Below are 23,788 nucleotides of genomic sequence, written 5' to 3' on the forward strand. Positions count from 1 at the left end.
GCTTTATGTCAAGCACCAGTTTTAGCGACACCATGTTACAGAAAACCTTTTACACTTTTTGTTACTGAACGCGATGGCACAGCATTATCTGTTCTCACACAAGATCAAGCAGGACACCATAAGCCTTGTGCTTATTTTTCTAGTACATTGGATCCAGTGGCCCAGGCTCTGCCTGCGTGCCTCAAATCAGTTGCAGCAACAGCTCTAGCAATCAGACAAAGCGATTCCATAGTGTTAGGACATCCCCTGACAGTACAAGTTCCACACTCAGTGGAAGTTCTTCTGAACCGTACTCAGACTCAGCACTTGACTATAGCAAGACTGACAGGATATGAATTGACATTGTTTCAGCCACACATAGAGATCAGACGATGCAACACATTAAACCCTGCCACATTGTTACCCTCGAGCACAACTGATCCGACACCACATGACTGCGTAGAAGTCATCAATACTGTAACGAAGCCCAGACAAGACTTGACAGACATTGCATTACCCGACCCCGACCTGACACTTTACGTGGATGGTTCATGTATGAGAACAAGCACAGGAGAGTTAGTGGCCGCCTATGCAGTGACCACTGAAACTGAAGTCATAGAAACACATCGTATTGACACCTTGTCTGCTCAAGCAGCAGAACTCATTGCTCTGACCCAAGCCTGTACACTAGCCAAGAACAAGAAAGTAAACATATACACAGATTCACAGTATGCATTCGGAGTCGTTCTCGACTTCGTTATCCTTTGGCAAGAAAGAGGTTTTTTTAACTTCTCATGGCGCCAAGATACAGCATGGTCCAATCATTCAAGCTCTGTTAGAAGCAATACACTTACCTGTATCCATTGCTATCATGAAGTGCAAAGCACACACTAAGGCCACCGACACCATTTCTCAGGGTAACGACCTGGCAGATCGAACAGCTAAACTCACAGCTCAGACAGACATCCCAACGGACATGACAGAGACTGACGTGACATCACAGACACATTGTAGGACAGTGAAGGATCCCATTCTAGAAGTACTCGACATACAGACACATGCTACTCCCGACGAAATCAAGAAATGGACTGAACAAGGAGGGATCCAGACAGATCAGGGATGGATGACAAAGGGAAGAGCCACATGGTTCCTCCCCGACTCTATGGTTCAAGTAATCATTAACACAGCACATAGTCCAGCACACTTAGGAGAAAAAGCCATGTTAGATAGCATTCAAAACCTCTGGTTCAATAAACATTTATGAGCAGCAGCAAAACAGAAAGTGCGTACCTGCATGATCTGTTGTCAGTTCAATCCAGGCAAAGGTGTTCCCGTGGAACAAGGTGGATTCCATCCTCCTGACCATCCTTTTGAAGTCCTCCAGATGGATTATATCCAGATGGACAGATGTAGAGGTTTTAAATATGTCCTTGCAGTTGTATGTGCCCTTTCCCGATGGACAGAAGCATATCCAGTCCCAGATTACACTGCCGCGACCACTGCCAAGCAGCTGGTTCGTGAATTCTTCCCGCGATCTGGCTTGCCCCGTGTCGTATACTCAGATAATGGACAGCCATTCTCGTCCGAGCTCATGAAACAGGTATCACTCCTGTTAGGTTACCAGTGGAAGTTCCACTGCGTACGACACCCTGAAGCAGCTGGTCTCGTAGAGAGACATAATCAGACCCTGAAAACACGCTTAGCCAAAGTTTGTGCAGAAAAAGGCGTAGATTGGATAGTAGCTTTGCCAGTTGCCCTCTTCTATATGCGCATGGTTGCTCATTCCAGAACCGGACTATCTCCTTATGAGGTGGTTTTCGGGCGGCCTCCCAATATGTGGGGTACGCCTATGCCCCGCAAGATCACCGATGTTGACTGTAATATGCTGACAGATTACCTAGCTTCCTTGATGTCTGCACTACAATCATGTCGTTCACAGGTTGCAGCTGCCTTCCCGGACAACACCCAAGTAAAATCGCATGAAGTCGTTCCGGGTGACCTGGTGTATGTGAGAAACTTTGATCGATCAAGTCCACTGGAGCCGAGGTGGAAACAGCCAAAGTTGGTGTTGATGACGACGAGGACCGCCGTCAAATTGGAAGGACGCAAGGGGTGTTTGCATTCCAGCCACATTAAGAAATTTCACGGACTGTGTCCAGAAACTCCGGTTAAAGACTGCCCCCTATCGGACTCTGACACTAAACTCCCCCTGATAGAAAAAACTCCTCAACAGGAGTATCGTTCCAAGCTAAGGTCTAGTAAGTCAGACAGCGTTTAATTGTTTAAGTCCCCCTCGGGTGAAGCGGTTAGACAGGTTTCTGACATGTATAAGATAGACCCAAATAGTCAGAGAGATAGGCGCATCAAGAAAAGAGAACAATACTGTAAAAATTTGCACAGTCGATGTGTAATCGCCTTAATTTTCATATTTCTTCTGAGTCTTACGATCATATGCATAAGTTTAATGCTACATGTTTTTTTCCCTCTTGATTCACGTATACATGCTTCCTCTAATGACACTGTAGAGCACTCCTTTAGCGACCTGCCCCCACATGAACTTTCCTATCGATTAGCAATGCGCAACAATACATTCATTCGTATGTTACACCATACTCATCAGGCCAGCAATGCCACCAATTGCTGGGTATGTGGCCGACTCCCACCTTATCAGAAATACAAGGGAGCTCTGCCTCTCTTTCCTTACCCGTTCACACATAATGGTTCATGTGGTGCATGGTTTACTTTAATGTCCTCCCTAGACAGTAAGTCCAAAGTTTCCCACGGCAATTGGATTTGGGGGAACCTGAATACATTCATGAATAAAGCATGTTTCCCAGATGCAGACGGTCTTCCCCAAAGGAAAGGGACCGATCTAGAAAATTAAGTGTATAAATTAGGTAATTTTTCCCTCAATCTCATGATCCTGAACGTCCAGTCCGAGACTAATTCGAACTTGCCGTTTATTTCAGTTTTGCCAGTGAAAGGTGAACTATGCGTCAGAAAGAATGGCTCAGTACATTTAGGACACAGTGATTGTAATACTGTGGTCGAATTCAGTGACAAAGGAAAGTCTACTTTCAAAGCTTCTCGCCATTCTTATTTCATTTGTGGTCACACCGCTTATGTACATCTGCCCCTTGATTGGGATGGGACGTGTTATATTGCGTTCCTATTGCCACCTGTTTTTTTAGCCCCACCTGATTATCATAGGAATTCACGGCTTGTGAATATTAGACATAGAAGGGAGATCAAGACCCCAATTGTCGATCAGACTGAGACAACGTGGGAACAATACACAGATTTCAATAAAGGATTCTTTTTCTTTGTAGGTCCTGTTCAGAACAGTAAATTGATACGCAAATTAACTAGAACATTGGAAGCGGTAGTGAACGAAACTACTTCTGCTTTAGGTAATCTGACTGAAGAGCAATCTGCTATGAGACTTGTAGTTCTTCAAAATCGCCTTGTCCTTGACGTCATCCTGGCCGATAGGGGCGGGGCTTGTAGAGTCATCGGATCCAGTTGTTGCGTGTTTATTCCAAATAACGCGCCATACGTGTATAAGGCCATCACACGGCTTTACGAAATTGCTCACCTGATTCACCAGAATCCAGGCTCCTGGACTTGGTCCGGTTGGCTCTGGAGTGTGATATCCGCTTGGGGATGGAAATTGTTATCATTCCTAGGAATAATATTGGTCATAGTATTCAGTTGTTGTCTCTGTCTGCAATGTGGGCCAGCGATTTGCGGCTTGTGTGCCACAGCCTGTATTCCAGGTCCAAGTTCCCGTTCCCGAATGATAAAAGATGAACAAATGATGTTATATGAACAGATAGATGGTCTTATGAATATAGATATATCTTAAAGGGTTTGGTAGGGGCCAAGGAGGGAATGAGGTAATAGAAATTTTCAGGTAACCAATGTGTCCCCCACTCGCACCCTATCCATGCACCCATGTTCCTTGTATGTCGTGTAACTTCTTTTCTGTTCATGCTAGAGAGACGCAAATACATTTGCGTCCAACGTTAACATGTCAGCTATCCAACCATGCATAAATATCCCGTTAAATAGGCTTCTAGGCCTATGGTGCCAACGTCTTTACATGGTACACTTTTGAATCTCGCACACGTTTTCCTCCACGTTTTCTGGCCCAGTCGAGTTAGACCCTTAAACGAGGCTCCGAGTTCTTTTCTCCCTCTGAAAGCTGCAGTTTAGGTATGCATCCCTGACCTCTGCCTTACTTCCTGCCTCAGACGAGCGGTGCCCGGCTCGGCCTGGTCCGCTTGCCAAGATGATGTTTTACCTACAAGTTATCTGCTCAGCCTCCTCGAAAACACATTCCAGTCTAGTGAAATAGGTAAACATATTCCCGGCTGCAGAGCAAAGGGCCCTGCCTTCCTGTCTCCCTGCAAGTAATTTACTGCTCCCGTTACCATGGTAGGCCCATGGCCCCCGCACTCTACATGAAGATCCGTATGCACGCACTAGCATTCAGTGTTGAACGGCCCCTGCCCGAGAGACCTTTTACTCCAGACACTACATCCTCAAAACATACGATATCAGATATGCTATAGGTACAGGTCGTTTTGACACCCCAGACATTAGTCTCCTCTACTCGTGCAAAAGTCAAAGCCCACAGCTCTCCCCGGTTACACGTCATGCTCAGCTGCGCGCGCATATAGGTCATAAGTTTCTGCTGATTCTGCAACCTTTCTCTATACATCCACCCACTTGTGACGTTTCATGTGACGATTCTCTGACATGTCCAGTGCACGCCCATGTGTACGCCTTCTTACACGCCTCCTGTTACGCACATGTGTTCTTATCTCTCTCTTTTCACCTGTTACGCCTACTGTATTCACTTCCATGTATACTGTTTTACTATATATAATGTGTGATGCTAATAAAATGTTGAATGTCCCTTCCTGAACCTGAGTGGTGATGGAACCCGATGTCCCATGCTTCGAAGCATTATATTTTTTTTTTTGTGTTGAAATTTTTTATTAGAAATTTTGAGATAGAAGTACAGATACAAAAAAAAAAAAAAAAAAAATAAAGCAGGATAATATCTTTGACTAGTAAAATAATACAAATGAGGAAAGGTATTACACGAAGTATGATAAATATGAGGACATAAAAATATCGTATATTCCATAATCTTAAATACAATAATATTTGAGAAGATAGCAAAATAAATACATTATAGAAGAAGAATAAAGAAAAGGAAGCGGGAGAAAAAAGGAAGAAAATGAATAAAAGGAAAAGGAAGAGAAAAAGAAAAGAATAAGCAAGAATCCCAGAGCAACATGAACAAGCACAAAAGAGGTAAAGGAGAAAAAATGTAAAGCTGAGCAGTGCGAGCAGTGCGAAAAAAGAGAACCTAAAAGAAGAGAGTTAAGAAGGTGGAACAGTCAAAGGAGAAGGAGGAGTGGAGACAGAGTCACTATGCACAGTGGCTTCCAGAAAAGGAGACCACACCTGGAGAAAAACGGAAGTTTGATCTTGTAAGTTATAAATTGTACGTTCATGTAGAGCTGTTTGCATCATTGCCACCAACCACTCTTCCTGCGAAGGGGGCAGAGGCGATTTCCAGTGCCGCAGTATACAAATTTTTGCCGTGGCCAGAGCTGTGTGGAGAAGACGGGTTTGCGGCCTAGAAAACTTCGGAAGGCTACGAAAATCATGCAAAATAATATTAAGAGGAGTAAGGGGCAGAGGGAGGGACATGGCATTGTCCAATGTCTTCCGTACAAAAAGCCAAAAGGAGGTCGTACGAGGACATTCACAAACAATATGCGTAATATCACAGCCAGAAGCTGAACACCTCCAACACAAAGTATGTGATAACAATTTAGCATGATGCAATTTAACTGGAGACCAATGCCATTCATGCAGAATCTTGAAAATGCAAAATTTAAGACGGGCTTCACGGACTCCCTTATGCAACCCTTCCAAGATTTGGTCCCATTGAATATTGGAATATGTAACCGATAGGCGAGATTGCCATTTTAACTGCAGAGTTTGCGAGAGAGGCTGTGAAAATAAAGGATGCAAAAAAGTTTTATAAAGACCAGAAGTCACACCTTTAAGATTCCCCCAAGACTGCAGGTAAGACAAAATAGGAGATACAGATATTAAGTCAGGTGGAGGACCTAAATGTTTTGTGAGAATTTGTTGGAGCTGAGTATATTTGCAGGATTGTGTGGATGGCAGATGAAATTCCTCACAGAGTTGAGAAAAAGATTTAAAAGAGTTATCATGAAATAATTGATCTATAGTCTGAATACCAGCTTCCTGCCATACAGACCAGGACAGGGTGCGACCCCCAATACGAACGGCAGAGTTAGTCCATAAAGGAGCTTTAAAATGAATACGTGAATGAGATTTAAGTATACGATGGCTTCTCTGCCAGGATTTGTGCATTGCAGATAAAATAGGGTTTTTAGGATCAGCAGAACTGACCCCTTTACCATAAAGAAGGGACAAATCTGAACCAGAGGCTAACAAGTGACGTTCAAGGGGGACCCATTGAGGTATGTCTTTAGATTTGGGTAGAAAAAAAACAAGTTGTGAAAGATGAAGAGCAAGCGAGTAATGCTCGATAGAAGGGAGACCCAAACCCCCTCGTAGCTGATGAGATTTCAGTTTTGCAAAGGTAAGACGCGGTTTAGCCGTGCCCCAGACAAAAAGTTTGATTTTGGAGTCAATGGATCTCAAAGTTGTCAAGGGGATGTGGAGAGGAAGCATACCCAAGACATAAAGAAATCGAGGAAGAGTAACCATCTTGACTGCCTGGACTCGCCCCCATAAAGATAAACCCAAAGCCTTCCATTTATCAAAATCTCTTTGCATTTGTATGATTAAGGGAGTCAGATTGTCCGTGACTATATTATCCAACCCTCTATTAATTAAGATTCCTAAATATTTAAGTCGGGATGGTTGCCAATGGAAAGGGAAATCAGAAATCACATCTTTCGTTGTACCAATGGTCATGGGTAATGCTTCACTCTTATCCCAATTTATCTTGTAGCCAGAAAAGGAGGAGAAATCATTGATGATGCGGAGGAGAGCAGGAAGAGAGCGGGGAAGATCAGTGAGTGTGAGGAGAATATCATCTGCATATAAATAAATTTTAGAGTGACCAATTGGAAGGGGGACACCTACCACAGTAGTAGATTGTCGTATCGCAGCAGCTAAAGGTTCCATTGCGAGAAGAAAGAGAAGAGGGGAGAGTGGACATCCCTGACGAGTACCTCGTCTAATTGGAAATGGGGTAGAAAGAAAACCGCCGCAATTGACCTGAGCCGACGGATTATCATAAAGCAGGCGCACTTTATCTATAAACTGGTCGCCTAACCCAAACCTTTGCATGATAGAAAAAAGGTATTCCCACTCAATGCGGTCAAACGCTTTTTCAGCATCCAGGGAGAGGAGTAATGCATCATCAGTAAGATGTTTAGCTGACCATAAAGTGTGAGATAAGGTGCGTAAATGGTTGCGAGATGACCTACCTGGGACAAAACCTACCTGCGAATTGTGGATTAAAGAAGGTAAAACTTTACGGAGACGTGATGCAAGGATGCTAGCAAGTATCTTAACATCTGAATTTAAAAGAGATATGGGCCTATAACTACTGCATAACAAAGGATCCTTGCCAGGTTTCGGCAAGACAGCTATAACAGCCTTGTTGGACAAAGGACCAAGAGAAGACTTCTCCACCGCCTCCCCAAATGCAGCATGTAAAGTGTCGATCATATTCTGACCGGTCCATTTAAAAAATTCAGGAGGAAAACCATCATCCCCCGGAGCTTTATGATATGGCAAGGCAGCTATTGCTGAAGAAATTTCATCCTTCGTAATAGCACCATCCAGTAGGGCCCTACCCTCATCAGAGAGTTTAGGGATATGAACTGCATCTAAAAATGTGTTCATCGCAAGTGCGTCTGCATGAGTGTTTGGAGAATATAGAGATCTATAAAATGAAGCGAATTCCTCAACAATTTCCTGTGGTCGAGTAAGTAAGTCACCACCACTTGATTTGATAGCTGAAATGGCCATAGCGGCCTCCCTCTGTCTCAATTGCGCAGCTAGTAACCGACCAGCCTTTTCCCCCTGCTCGTAATGACGTCCTTTCATCTTTTGCAAAGCGTATTCGGCTTTAGAAGTAAAGAGACTATTAAGAGACATTCGCGCTTTCTCCAGTGATTTACGAGTCTGAAGGGTTGGCTTTGAGATATACGATTGAGAAAGTTGGCGAATGTCGTCTTCCAAAGCAGTCTGTTTGACTGCGTTTTCCTTATTGCGTAAAGCAGCGTCACGCATGAGTTGACCCCTAATGGTTGCCTTGGCCGCAGCCCAAACCATTCTCTTAGAAGAGACTGATGTATTATTGAGAGTAAGGTAATCCTGGAGATGTGACTGCAAAAGAAGTTTACCTGCTGGAGTTCTATACCTGGCTATATTCAAGCGCCATGGTTTACGTCCTGGTTTGGAGAGACCCAGATCAAGAGATAGGAGAACAGGGGAATGGTCGGATATGGCTGCTTCCAAGATCTGGGACTGTGTAACCAATTGGACTGCCTGTTGCGAAAGAAGGAAATAATCAAGACGTGAAAATGTACCATGGGTAGAGGAGAAAAACGTATATTCTTTGTCCTGAGGATGAGTCAACCTCCAATGATCAACTAGACCAGTATCAGCAAGAATGTCCCTAAGAATGGCTCTATCTGGAGCGTTAACGGTGTCAAAGCAACCTGTTCTATCCAGAGTAGGATCTGGTGCCAGATTCCAGTCCCCTCCAATGAGAAACTGGGAGGCATTGATTTCCGTGAAAAGGCGGTTCAGACGGAGAAAAAACTGTTTTTTGGAGCCTAAAGGGGCATAAATAGAACCAAGGCAAATGAAAGAGTTCCCAATTTTCAACTTGACAAACACATATCGACCTTCCGGGTCAGACCACGTTTTGAGAATCGTGAAGGGAAGTGACTTTCGAAAAAGTATGGCAACCCCACACTTGCGAACAGGGTTAGGGTTGGTAGGATCAAGCTTGGAGACACTACTGTGAATCACTTTACCAACCCAGTCTCGACTGAGTTTACTAGATTCAATATCATCTAAGTGCGTTTCCTGCAATAAAGCAACGTCCACATGTTTAGAGCGCAGGTATGTGAGTACTTTTTTACGCTTGATATAATGAGTGAGGCCATGAACATTCCAGGAAATCACTGACAGCGAATTAGGAGAGGACATGATAGGAGAATTCAAGAGGTAAAGAGAAAGAAAAGAAGGCAGTTGGAGAGAAAATGAAGAAAAATATTGCTCTGGGAAGCAAGAGACAAAATGTGTCGAAGAAAAAGAGGAAAACTAATAAAATGGAGAAAAAGAAAAGAGGAAAGAAATAGAGAAGGAAAAGGAAATACAGAAGTAATTTAGAAAAACAAAATGGATGTCTAAAAGAGACAAAGCAGGTAGAAACTAAAGAAAAGCAAATACAAAGATAGGAAAAGAGAAGAGAACCTAAGCTGTTATCTGCGGGTCTGGGCGCACTAAGAGCAGCGCCAAGGGGTAACCGGACCCCCTCCGAGGAAAGAAGAGTGGGAATCTAAAGAACAAAGGATAACATGGAATATACGAGACACCATAAAGCAGGGTAAAATAATCAAAAGTCGTGTAAAAACATGAGATACCATCATAAAGCATAGCCAATGAATAAAGAGAATGGTTAAATGTGTGGTACAATTACCATACAATAAATAATAACTTGATAAGGAAAGAAAAGAAGACTAAAGGAGGAGAAGTAAATGAAGGAACTCCCATAGCATACAATAAGAGAAACAGATAAGATGTATTAATGAAGCATGTGAAATAATATATAGAAAGGGACAGAATCGATAACGCCAAATAGAGAGAAAAAGAAAGAAGTAATAAACAAAAGAAGAAAAGCCCCCACAAGGAAACATGAGAATATGAGTAGAGACAGCATAGATATAAATGAGTGGAATAATAAGATAAATTACATTATGTCAAAAACAAAGTATCTTATGAAGTAAATGAGCAACGTGAATTCTAAACCACAGTAACAATAACATGGAGAAGGGAATTAATGAGAAGTGAGTCCCGTATGCAATAGGTAATAGATATGCAGTATATAATAAACGAGATTTAAAATGCATAAAAACCTCCTAAAAAGTCCTATGATAAAACGCAAAATTTGTTGGGAACTCACAGGATTATAATAAGACATAAAGCATCAAATAAAACAGTACTACAAAATGCATATGTTATAATACTAGAGAACCACAGGCAGTTAAGTGAACTATTAAAGCATCAGATAATAGGAATTATCGTGAACCATAAAATAGCAAAAATACTATAAAGTCGAAAAATCAATCAGCATCTGAAGGCTTCTTAAGAGGAGACCTGGACTTGTTCCTTTGCGGCAGGTTAGTTAGGGAGGAAACTGAATGCAGTGCCGAGGCCTTATCATCCTGAGAACGAGGCAGACGGGTAATATCCCTGCCCCGCTGTCGAGGATCATTAGAGGAACTCAAAGAGGACGCTGTGAGACCTGCAGATGAAGTCTTGGACTGAGAAGTCTGATCACAGGAGGAAGATTGGGTATCCATATCATCAGACATGATGGTATCCAAAAATTGCTGAAGAAGAGCAGGATCATAAAAGTCTTTGGATTCTCCATTCCTGGTTATGCGAAACCGTGCGGGTTCGAATAATCCATACTTAATGTCCATGCGACGCAGCTGGGGTCGAAAAGAGAGGAACGCCTTCCGTCTTTCATTAGTCTCTTTGGAGAAGTCCGCCGCCATATGGATAGTATGACCTTGAAATAAGAAGGAGCCACGGGAACGGGCCAATGACAAGATCTGTCGAGTATGCTCATGTCGAAGAAAGCAAGCAATAATTGGTCGGGGTCGTGCAGAAGCACCAGAACGTGGAGGACCCAGCCTATGAGCACGTTGTATCTCAAGAGGAGGAGTAAAAGAAATACCAGTCAGCACAGGAAGAGTCTCATATAGAAAAAGCTTCATGTCTTGCTTTTCAATGTTTTCCGGAAATCCAAAAAAACGAATATTGTCTCTACGACTACGATCCTCCAAATCAATAATTTTACTATGTAAAAATAAAAGATCTTGATCTGAGCCTTGGACATTATCCAGTCGAGTTTCCATATCCGATATCTTAGAATCAATAGCATCAATTCGTGTGTGGAAGGTAGTAAGTTCAGCACGAATGGACTTAGTCTCTGTAGCCAAAGATGTCATGGTAATGTCCAGCCCCTCTAATCTGCGGTTAACCCCAGATAGTTCTAGCAGGATACGTTGCATAGTATCTGACAGAGACGTGTCATTCTGAGATGGCGCAGATTGTGATGAAGGGGGTAAAGCAGAGCCATTTCCTTTGACTGGTGTGGTAGAGGTGTGTTTCACTACTTCAGTAAAAAGTGGCGGTTTTGGACCACGACCCCCATTTCTATTATTGGACATTGTAACGCACTGTTGTAGAGATGGTCTACAAAAGCGAATTGATAAGGTGTTGGAATGGGAAGCAATGATGAAACCAAGGGTACATCAAATTACCAAATGCAAAAAAGGATATGTAATAGAGTAGTGACCTACACATGTAACATAGCGAAAATGCATCAAATTGGGGAGTCGCTAAAGCATAATCACATAATAGCAAGCAGTACAACATGAAAGAGGTTCAATGCAATAGTAACATGCCTTGTGCGCCAAAAAAATCCCCTGATGAGGAAAAGCAGGTGAATAAGGTGAGGCAATATATCAATAGGCTATTTATCCAATGCTGCGCAAAACAAGAAAAGTAAATCATATGAGTTCATAACATAGAGCGGCAATTGGGAATTGAAATCAGCCCTTTACCCCTTCCCTTCCTACCTCCTACGTAACTGGCAGAGTGTAGGAATAGGAGAACAGGCTGAAGTATTGAGGAGAAGAGGCAAGTCTGATAGAGTCAAGTAACTCTGACCCAAATGACAAATATGTCACAGAAAGTGGCTAAAGAAAGTCAAGGAGAAAAATGAATCAGTACTCTTGCAAGTGAATCTGCCAGTACCGGTAGTATTGAACTTTCATGTGACAGTCATATCGTGCTTCTGCATATAATAGCAAATATTGTGAAATGATCAATCAAGCAGCTTTAGCCCTGCCAGCATTAATATTTCATATGAGCATGGTACACAGTTGGCTGAGAAGAAAGGCGCACTTCATGGGAGAGATGATTGTGGCAAACCTTCAGCCTTTTCTCTCCGGTCCTTCATGTCGTTTTTCCCAGGAAAAATGCATTGGCAGTAATTATGAGGAAAGTCATCTCTATAAAAGCCTGAGGGGGGCGCTGCACACTGCTAATACAGGCAATGGTGTGAATAAAGGCAGTCTTGGGCCGTGTTGAAGCGCGCTTTCACTTTCCAGAGAGGCGCGGCCTAAAATGTGAGGAGGCGCGGCCCCAGAGTAGCAAGGGCGCCGCCTTCGCTGAGGAGAGGCACGGCTTAAGAAGCGCGCGAATATCGCAGCGCGCACCACAGGAGCCGGCCGCCTCACCGTCTCTTCGTTGCGTCGAGACCTGAAGCCGTCAGCGGGAAAAGGAGACCACCGAAGCAACCCCCATGTTCTCCTGAGTCCTGCAGGCTCCAAAGAGACGATCCACTCGTGCAGGGAAGGTAAGAGAGCTCGTCGGGGGTCCGTCCCTCGGCGGAGCTCACCTAGCAGGCGGCCATCTTCCTGCGTGGCCAGACCACGCCCCCTCGAAGCATTATATTAAAGCCCGTATGACTCAGATACCACGGACTCTGCCTCTCATTTGATTGAGCTATCCTTATGACTTGAAATTATATGGCAAAAAAAGATACGGTAAATATTAATTTACCACATAATAACTAAAAGACCGAAAAAGGGCTGAAAGTGAAAGAAAAGAAGCCCGAGCAAAGTCTAACAGAAAAAGCACCAGAGTAAAGAAACAGAACAGGTTGTATCGGAGCCCTGAATGGACTTACTTGGTGTTGGAAGAAATTGACGAACCCAACAACAGTGGCAAAAGTGACGAAGAGTCCATTGCTGATCGGAGTTCTGGCGAAGACCCTCCTTGAAACAAACCCGAGTGAACCTCTGGTGTAAAGAGACAAAGAGGGGTTGAAAAGCCACCTGTAAGCTATAATGTCTGATTCAAGTGTAAATGGAAGATCCAAATTTAGTTGCTGTAAAACCTGCTGTAAAATATGCTTATGTAGTGTAGCCATGTTGATAGTGATATGGATAGGACTAACAGTCTTTATACCCTTTATGATAAGTAAAGATCCTAACTTGTACCCTACTGAACCAGTGACGTTAGACACAGAAGTTGTACAGACTGTAGAAACACCACGAAGTTTAGAAAAACGTGACAATACAGTTAGCCTGAGACACACACAACCTAAATTAGAAGCATCAGATGAGGGTGGACTACATTTTCACAAAATGAGAAACAGGACACATTTAAATGTCTTTGCTAACCTTTTAGTGCACTATGTAGAAGCTATGGAAATAGAAGATTGTTATGTTTGCATGAAGCTACCCACTTCAGTGGCTGAAGGCGTGACATATCACCATTTACCCCTGACCTACGGAATTTCCTGTAGTATATTAGCAAGCTTATTCTATAGAAGCACTTTACAGTACTATTACTCAAACACTGACGTAATCTTTTCAGAACTTCCTGTTCGTGGAAACCTAAATCTTGTACATATTAGAAGTGAGGTGACCCGCTACATGGGAGAATATTTCCTGACTATAGGTGACATAGACTTAAATGAAGCTAGACAAGCTAATCTGACCTGTTCCTTGCAAGAACAAGAAAAGATGTTCATAAAAATGGCAGAAAGAAGGAGGGAAAAGTTTCAGAAAAAAGCCACTGACGAAAAGGATAGAACCCCTAGGTGGGCAGAAAAGATGGAAAGCACCTCAGAGGGCGAAGCTGCTCCTGCTTTGTTGCTGGATTTTGAACGGAAAGGGAAACTCTGTCTCCATAGAGAAAAGACTAGTTATTATAACAATGTATTCATCGGTTCCAGCGAGTGTGAACATAATTACAAGGTAATTGGAGGTTGGGGTTTCAAAAATGGGTCAGAACCTGTGTTTCCCGGAATTTATTATATATGTGGGAACAAGGCTTATTTCAAATTGCCGGATCACTGGTATGGAAGCTGCTACTTTGGCATTGTTTTCCCAAAAATATACCATGTGAACAACGCTGCTGGAAGCAATGAAGATACTAATGGCTTAGCGCGTAGAAAACGTGAAAGTGTAGGAGAAATTGTAGGTGATATTTTTAGTGCACTGATACCTGGAATGGGGGTAGTTCTGAATACTCACAGAATCTGCAAATTGTCTACAGTAGTGGATCGGTTATCAACTGACACTGCTGCCGGATTCCTGCTGGTCAATACTGAAATGGTTGCGATCAGATCAATGGTTTTACAGAATCGCCTTGCTCTTGACACCTTATTGGCAAAAGAGGGCGGAGTCTGCAGGATGCTGAAGGCGCAACATTGTTGCACCTACATACCTGACAAAAGTATCGAACTTAAGAAATATGTGAGGAACATAACTAATTTGGAAAAAGAACTCAAACCATTAGTGGTTGATAGTGCTTGGAAGAGACTGACTGATGGTCTCTCCTCTGTAGGTAGTTGGTTTTCTAACTTAGGTAAAGGTCTTCTATGGAAAATACTGATGCCAATAGCTGGAATAGGTGTGGTTGTACTGATCATATTCATCTGCTGTAAATGCCAAAAATGCAAAAAGAAGTACACTGTGAATAAGAGAGGAGTGAAGAGAAATGTTGAGCTAGAATTAGAAGAATTAAGAAACCAGATTTATAAGAAAGCTAAGAATCACCACTCTCATAGAGAAGCTGAAAGAAAACTCAACAATAAATTTGTTGAAATGGAAATGAACGAATTGGAAGAATGAAGTTGGCATTTGTTTCCTTTATAGTGATGATAGTAAATATCATCAAAGAGGGGAATGATGGAGCAAGGATTCGCACGTAAAGCGACTTGCTCTTACTCAAGAACCTCGCCTAATTTGTAATCATATTAATTCAACCTGTCCGTCATTTATTTCGCCTTTTTCCCCAACACGCGGGTGTCCCTAGGAGGCTTGCCTATGTGTTTTTCCATAATAACAAGCTTGCACTACTGAATGGCCGCTTCGCAGAAATCCAGTCTGCGCATGCGTCGGTCATACCCACGTGATGTGCCGCACTCGCATTTTGGAGGGATATTGTTGCTCATGCGCATTGTCGCTAAAAATGGCCGCTTGTATTTAACCATGCTCTCTGCCAGCTCCTGCTGCTTTTGCATATCTGTCTTTTTGCACTAACCTTTAAAGCTATAAATATTATAAAGTAAGGGGTGCAGTGAAGCATTACCTGGTATACAGTGTATTCATTTTTTCTGTGTTTCTAATTTGTTTTCGCTTACTTTTCATATATTACGCATCCATGGGCCTGGGTCGGGAGATTGAATCCATTTTGAAGCCTGTAAACTCCCCGCACACGTGATGAGTGAAAAAACCCAACTGCGCAGAAGCAGAACTCAGCCAGCTGGCTCCTGAAGCAAGATGCGCCTGGGAACCTACCTAGGTCATGGGAGAAGATGCTGCTATCTACCTAAATTTTGCTACAATGTTTCTATATTCTGTATACTCTCATTGTTTTCCATATTCCTATGCCTGGGAACGTGAACGCAAGGGGCGGGTATGAAAAATTAAATATTCATTGTGGGAACGCAGAATTATAGGTGGTAACCATGACATAACCACCTCTCCTGACCAATCATAATTTGGGACCTTGTCACTTGCAACATTTGTGGGTGGTCTAGGGGTCCCAAAACAGTATAACTAGTCTAGTTTAGTTTAGAGAATTTGTCCGACTTGTCCGAGTAGCAGACCTGTCACTGACCCTACGAACTCTATAGGTGATTGATACAGAGCGCTGCGGAGCACTCTGTCCGTACTTTCCACAAACTCCAAGGGGTGGAAATAGTCTTAAGTGCTGGCGAAGCACTTTGCTGGGAGATTCGAAAACCCAATCGGGGTTACTGGCGGATTCCGTGCAGAGAGGGGGTAACGCAGGCGTTGCACCCGAGGCTGCAGGTGTTGGTCGTGCCCTTTGATGAGCCCAGTCCTGATCCAAATTCTGAGGGGTATCCTGTCCTGACTGTCCATGAGCTGTACCTGCTCGCCTACTGGCATTCTGATTCCTTGAGGGTCCTTGTCCCCGATCTTGTCCCAACTGACCAGTGGCCAGGGTTAGTCTTCATTCCCGTCCTAGGTAAATATTTTATGTGGGTGTCCGTCTGACTATACTCTTACCTTTCCTCTTCTTAATAAAGCACTCTTGCCTGTGATATTGCCCTATCACCTTTAAAAGTGATTTATATGCAATTGTTTATTAGTGATGTTCCACTTCTCTCCCCACCTGTAGGTTATTATTAAATTGTCATATTATTTTAGTGTGTTCCATTTTTACCCTTCCCTTTAGTATGGTTGCTGTGAACTTAGTAAGAATAGCATAAGGTAAAGGAATTAGTTTAAGAATATTAGTGCACATATTAGGTCCTTCTCACGTCCCCTGCCTTAGTTTAAAGTTCGCACTGAATAGCATGTTCCCTAATGCTCATACCCTGTAGTGTTCCCAATTACTCTAATGGTACTTGCCCTAATCCATAGTCACATTGTGGCTTTAATTCTGATTATCGATGTACTGATTTGTATCTGCCTCATTATCCTGGCATATTCATTCTAAAATTTCTTCATATAAACTTTGAAAACCCATCAGGTGTCTGTGGTCATTATACAGTATAAAGTGTGGATAAATGTACTAAGTGTATAAAAGTTCTACTCCTTTAGGAATCTTGTTTGCCTGTCCACTGCTAGCTCCTGATCCATTAGGAGTAATGTGCCTGTGGTAAGTCAGGTACATGAATAGTAAGTGGTGTGAGAGTCACCCCCCGAATCACTCATAGTAGCGTGGAAAGGTTTCACCCGGTTCATGCAAAAACACTGTCATCATATGCACGCCAGGGCCCAGTGCATGGAAATTTGGTAAACTAGTGACCCGGGTGACCTGCGCGCTCTATCAGGGGTACCGCCACTTTCCTATTATTGGTCTGAACTTGTACACCTATTGGCTGATGCCACTGACTACGCAATAACCCGTTTGCCCCGATTTTGTCTCCTGTGTATCTACCCTCGTGCTACTAAATAGAGAGTCACAAGCTGATTTACTGACATGGTCTTGGTACTCCCTAAACATAAAATTACTTGGATGGGGAAGAATGCGGAGGGTCTTTAGACTGAAAGTTGGCAAGCAAACATAATACACTGGGCAATGTGAGAGGGTATCGCTTTGCTTCGTGAAGGTGCCCCTTGGAAGAGACGAGGGCTTGGTACATAATTCTGGCAGATTTTCGGCGAGATGAGACAGAGTGAGGATGAGACCTCAGACTGAATGTTCCCTTAACTGCGCCAATCCTGCTAGGCTATCGATGGGCTGATATTTGACCCTCCCAGCTGTGCTTGCACAATGCTCTTTTTTTAGAAGTGCCTATTTCTATCATCGATGTCGGATAACTTGTAGATCTTCTGTGGGGATATCTCGGCTGAATCTTTCATATAGTGAGTGGAACTGTGGCAGGAGAGGATGTGGAACTGGTGGAAGAGAATAGGAGCGTGCGATGAAGTGAACCCAATGGTCTCTAACTGATGGTGTGAGAACAGGTAAATTCCCAGCCTAGCTGTTCATGGCTTATTTCAATGACACTGGATGCATACATAACAATCACTTCTTGGACCTGATCTTCAGGAGATAGTGCACCTGAACGCCGAGTTTCACTAATCCCACTCTCAGAATAGGGATCATAGTTGCAAGAGCTGATCCGTGTCAGGTCCAGAATAAAACCCTAGGGATGAATATTGACATGTGTGCCTGGGAATACCAGCAATCATGTAATAACTTACGGAATGATAACGGTTTCCTTGGGTGCATGTCTTCATACTGGGCATGATTTTGTATGCATGGGATGACATGTATAAAAGCCTTTTCCAGTGCGAGTTATGATAATGTTCAACACCATTAGCTATATTAGGAATGTGAGGTAGGATATTCTTTAAGCACTGTCCCACCTGAAGACAAGACAGACTTGAACCCCCACAGTCTTCAGGATATCATGTAGACAAATAATTTTTTTACCTCTTCTATTTTACTAAGTCAGAGAACAACATACAGATCGTGAACTGAACATTAATACCCACTTCACGGACTGCAGACTTAATTCTTTATGCTCTTAGTTATTTTCGATACCAACTCCTAATTCTACAAGGGAGGCAATACTCAACATAATCTTCAAGGGCAGAAGGGGGCGTGGCCACGAGCTGAGCATGGCGGTCGTGCTTTAGAGTAGCTCCGTCTGCTGCCCGACATACAAGCTAAATATCCTGGTTTCCAGTACTCCCCGATCGCCCATTTCACCCCTGCCCAACCCCGAAGACAAAGGGATCCCCAGTCAAGCGATCGCTGACCGCAACATCCCCCTGTGAACGGACTCGGAGATCGGCGCCTGTGGGGCCTGGATCCCGGCCGACAACCGCAGACTAAAGTACGAGCGGCGAGCCGACAACGCGGAGACCGGCTAATAGGAATCCCCACGGGCGCGTCCACGCGGAGCGGCGCTGGGTGACAGACGAGCGGCCCTGGGGAACTGGAGCGTTGCCGTCGCTCGCCAGGCACTGGCGATAAGGGAAGAGCGGAGCGGAGGTGTCCCCTGGGCCGAAGGTGGCGAAATTTTGGCACTGCCCGGACGCGGCGCCCGGAGCACAGGGACAGCGCCGAGGCGGCAGGGACCCGATCTACACACGTACGCCTCATCAGGAGCGGGTCTGGAGGCCTGGCTGCAGCGGTCCCCACCTGCGAAGTCCGACAGTGAGCCTAGTGCCCGATCAACCAGGTGCGAGAAAGCTGCGGGGGCACTGAATTGGAGGCTGCAATCCTCCACGGGCCGCTGCGGCCGCCATTTTGCGGCCAATCACAACTGGCTTCGAATAGGGGTGACGGAGGAGCTGGTGTGGCACAAGGACTATCGTGCTGCAACGTACTGGAGGTACAGAAACGGTGCACAGCGTCACATACGATTTGGCAGGGGGGGTCCACGTGTCCCCACTGGAGCTCACAACTGTCCGGGACAACACACGTGGCGGTGCCTGACGAAACTCCGAGGGTGATCAACTCTGCACCTGCGAGCAGTGCGACTCCTGGGTGTGCTGGTGCAGCACCAAACGAGGATTCGGCTGTTGGGAGGCACCAGTGTATTGCCGATTGGAGACACAGGTTATGTTAGGTTATGTTATGTTATTAAGTCACTTATAAAGCGCGCTAACACTGATTAGTTTCTTGGCGCTGAAATTGACAGGTAAAGCCAGAAGCTTGCGACGACCATAACACTGAAGTGCAGCGGAACGTATACCCATGCTTATGTATAGACACATGTACAGCGGCAGTGTTCTCTGAGTGCACGACAGGTAGAAGATATCTACGCATCTCCTGACATCGGACACACGAGAAGGACGTTGAGGCCGCCACCCTGCAGACAAGGGCCATGGGGAGAAATAAGGCTAAGGCGCAAGACCACGGCGCCAACACTGACCTACAAGCTACGGGATCGGAGGATCCACTAGCCTCCTCCAATGTGGAGATCATGCCGCCGACGGGCAAGAATACACAGGACGCTAAACTAGACCTTATACTGGCCGAAAAAAAAGGCATCCAGAGAAGCGCTGGAGCTGCGTATGGACAATATGGCGACAGGCCTGTCGCTACTAAGGGCGGATCACAACAAACTGGCAGAGAAGGTCTCTGAACACAAGATCGCGCTGGATGACCTAATCCCGCAACAAACAGATCAGTCCACGAAATTAGAAAGCATGGAGAAACAGATTAAACTGATGTGGGACAAGATGGACGACACGGAAGGGCGCGCCCGCCGCAACAACGTGCAAATTTTGGGAATTCGGGAGCGCAGCGAAGGGACGAACCCCACACAATTCGTGGAGGACTGGCTGAAGAAGATTGTAGGCCCACAAGATCTTACCCCGCTGTACAGCGTAGAGAGGGCACACAGGATGCCGGCGACACCACCCAAACCAGGAGCACCACCACGCCCGCTAATTGCGCATCTTTTGCATTATAAAGACAGAGATTCAGTGCTGAGAGTGGCAAGAAAGAAAGCGCCGCTGCGGTATGAGGACAAAACCATTTCAGTGTAGCCAGACTTCACCCCGACAGTGCAGAGAGCCAGAACAACATTCCTGGGAGTGAAGCGCAAACTACGGGACAGAAACCTGAAATACGCACTGCTGTTTCCAGCTCGCCTCAAAATACTATATGGCAACAAATCATATTTCTTCAACACACCTGAGGAAGCGGCAGAGTGGATGGAAGTAACGCTGACACCGCCAAATACACAAGATCCGTTCGAAGACGACCAGGGTGGAGGACATTTACGTCAGGGGGAGAGGCGCCAGTCTGACATGAATGAGGAACACGCGAAAGGATCTTCGGCTAGTGGAAGGACTACGCCGGCCAGGTCTGGGAGGACAACGGAGATCGGTCACCTGACGGAGGCCGCGTTGGCGGCACATGACGCAAGAGGCAATACAGCTACAGACAACCGCTCGGACACGCAAACGGAGGTATCGGGTTCTGCTGATAGCCTGCAGCTCTTCCCCAAAATCACGGCACAAGTGGCGAATGAACTCTGACTGCGCCATTAGAAGACTCCGATTGGTAAAGTATGAGCCTTGCGCAAGGGGCGATCGGGGGTGAGGGACACACTGGCCAAGGGTGCAATAAAGTATCACCAACAAGCTCAGGACTGGTGTGAGTGGACCCCTCTCCCCTCCACATAGACATGTTTTGGTTCTACCATTGCCTACGTTAGGCGGTAAGGTTTGGACCCCAAGAGTTTTCACTTGGGGACCTTGGAGTTGTGGGGTTACATGTTGATTTGGCACTGGGGTCACAGCAGAATATATACGCACTATTCATGGTGCGGAGCCCACTGACTATGCCTGCTAAAGGCCGAAATGGGGACTCCTGACGAATACAAAATGTGCACCTGAAATGTTCGAGGTATGGGGTCTGTCCACAAAAGACATAGACTATTGGCACAACTCAACCGAAGGAACGTTAAGATTGCCTGCCTCCAGGAGACTCATTTGAACAATGTAGAGGGTGGGAAGCTACTTTAAAAATGGAAAGGGCAATTGTTTGCTACCTCTTATTCTGTGTTCTCGAGAGGGGCAGCTGTGTGGCTGAGAAACTCAGTCCTGTTCAAACTGGTGGAGAAGAGACTGGACACGGAAGGTAGATATGTATTCATCCGTGGGTTGTTGGATGGTTCCCCTGTTGTGATAGGCAGTATTTATGCGCCGAACTCTGGCCAATCGGACTTCTTAACTAACATCAATAGAGTGGTGGCGGAGTGGGCAGACTACCACTGGATTATAGGTGGGGACTTTGATGCTGTATTGGATATCTCGTTGGACAGGTCACATCCACCCCTACAGACCACTGAGAGTAGGAGACAGGCAGATGCGCTAGCGCAGTGGGCAGAAGGATGGGGTCTGGCGGATGCATGGAGATGTAAAGACTTGCTGAATAGGGAATACACCTTTTACTCGCCACCCCACAGGTTGCACACCAGGATAGACCACGTTTTTTGCGCTAAAACACTGCTGGGTGAGGTCACATTGGCGGAACATATGGGCAAGACTTTATCAGACCACAACCCGGTGGAGGTTACGTTCAAATGGGGTAGAATTCCAACACGAATACCTACATGGCGTCTCACACCGGACCTCCTGGAAGACACGGTCTTTCGCACAACACTTGCAGACGCCATAACCTCCTACTTTGACACAAATACTTGTTCGGCGAGTTCCCGGCATATAGAATGGGACGCTTTCAAAGTGTCCATTAGAGGAGAGGCGATGAGTACACGAGTGGGTATGAGGCATATTGTCATGGAGAGGCTCCGAGAGGTAGAGGGGAGAGCAGCTATGCTTGAAAGTGAGGCAGTCGGCACGAACATACCATTCACACCACTCCAAGAGGCACATATACAACACGCAGAGCTACTGGAGAAATTGTGAGTGCTGGATTTTAGAGGGTACACATGCAGACAACATGCGCAAGCGGAAAGGGCCGGACCCTTCCTTGCCCGAATGGTACGGGATGACCCAGTGCATCTGCCTATAATGGAGGTCATCGATCAGGGGGGGCACTAACAACGACACAAAGAACAAAATGGAAGGTGCACTCAAATAAAGTCATTAGAAATAGTAATTTTAAGTATCTTCTTTATTCAACAAAGTGTTCATGAAGCATAGGCACAGCCAACGCGTTTCGTTCCTCTTTTTTTGCCTTTTAGGAACTTCGTCAGGGCAAGTTCTTATAGCAAGAAGGGCTGGACTCAAAAGCCAAGTAGGATTAGACGGGAAGTGGTGGTCAGTTTGGTGGGCCAGAAATAGTATCCTCAAATTGGAAAAAGTGCACCTCACTAGGGGTGGTCTCGAGTGGTTCCTGCCGATATAGTGAAATCCAGTGTGTTCCAGAAGCTAATGGCAGCCCCAAGACAAAAGCAACATTCAGTTTATTAGGGTTGTGGCGTCTTCAACCGAGATTCTAGTGTAAGTCCGGCTTAGCCTAGCTGTGTCTGGTCAGTAATAACGAGATCGTCTGCATACAGTAAGCATGCTACTTTCTTACCACTCATTCTGGGGCTAGCACTCTTCTCCACCTCCAATGTTACCGGCAAGTCTGCTAGAAAGATTGAAAAGAGTAGAGGAGCTAACACGCAGCCCTGTCGGAGTCCATTGTCTATTGCCATTTTCCTTGTGAGTGCCCCTTGTGTATCTTTTACTACTTGAGCCCAATTTCCTCTATGCAATTCTTTTAGTATCGCTAATAGGTCAGTTGGGATATTATATTTATTCAGGCACTCCCAAAGTTTCCCGCGATCCACTGAGTCAAAGGCTGCCCGGAAGTCGACAAAACAACAAAACAAGTTTCCCCTTTGCTCTATTTCATGTAGGGGCATACTTGTCGCGACTGGCAGACCACCAGAGCAAAGAGCTATCTCGCCCTATCTCGATTACGGAGATACGCCAGGCTATACGCGCACTGCCGCGGAATAAGGCGCCGGGCTCGGATGGCCTTCCAGCCGAATTTTACGGAGCCTTTATTGACCTCCTGGCCCCGCGCCTCCTTGTGGTATACAAGGAGGCGCTACAAATGCAGAGCCTTCCGCAATCATCGCTTCAGGCCCTAATAGTGTCACTACTGAAACCAGACAGGGACGGCTTACACTTAGCCAACTATAGGCCCCTATCCTTGCTAAACACGGATTATAAAATATTGAGTAAAATCCTGGCGACAAGACTGGCACAGTATGTTCCGCGGCTGATACACCCTGACCAATGCGGCTTTGTACCGGGTAGGAGCACTGCTATGAACCTACGGAGGCTCAGTCAACTTATGCTCGGCAGGCCGGAGTCGTTAAATAAGGAGGGATGTATTTCCCTGGATCTGAAGCAGGCCTTTGACTCCCTCAGATGGGACTATATGTTGGCAGCTCTTGCAAGGTTCGGAATACCACCTGAGTATATTGCATGGATTCAGTTACTGTACTCCCCCCCCCCCAACGGCCTGGATCCGCACGAATAGATGCATTTCGGCACAC

General features: G+C 45.2%; 1 protein-coding gene across 2 annotated transcripts in view; it reads right to left on the reverse strand.

Moving 5' to 3' along the window:
- The window catches only part of NSRP1 (nuclear speckle splicing regulatory protein 1), a 331,135-nt gene that overhangs the window by 160,480 nt on the left and 146,867 nt on the right, over positions 1 to 23,788 (reverse strand). The window contains exon 3 of one of the 2 annotated variants that reach the window (XM_086955087.1): positions 13,007 to 13,118. The exons of the other annotated variant lie outside the window; for it this stretch is intronic. Coding sequence (XP_086811213.1) covers positions 13,007 to 13,118 — 112 coding nt within the window. The remainder of the gene's footprint in view (positions 1 to 13,006; positions 13,119 to 23,788) is intronic. 2 annotated transcript variants of the gene reach the window in all.

This window comes from Lissotriton vulgaris, chromosome 2_1, assembly GCF_964263255.1.
Source record: "Lissotriton vulgaris chromosome 2_1, aLisVul1.2, whole genome shotgun sequence".
NCBI lineage: Eukaryota > Metazoa > Chordata > Amphibia > Caudata > Salamandridae > Lissotriton > Lissotriton vulgaris.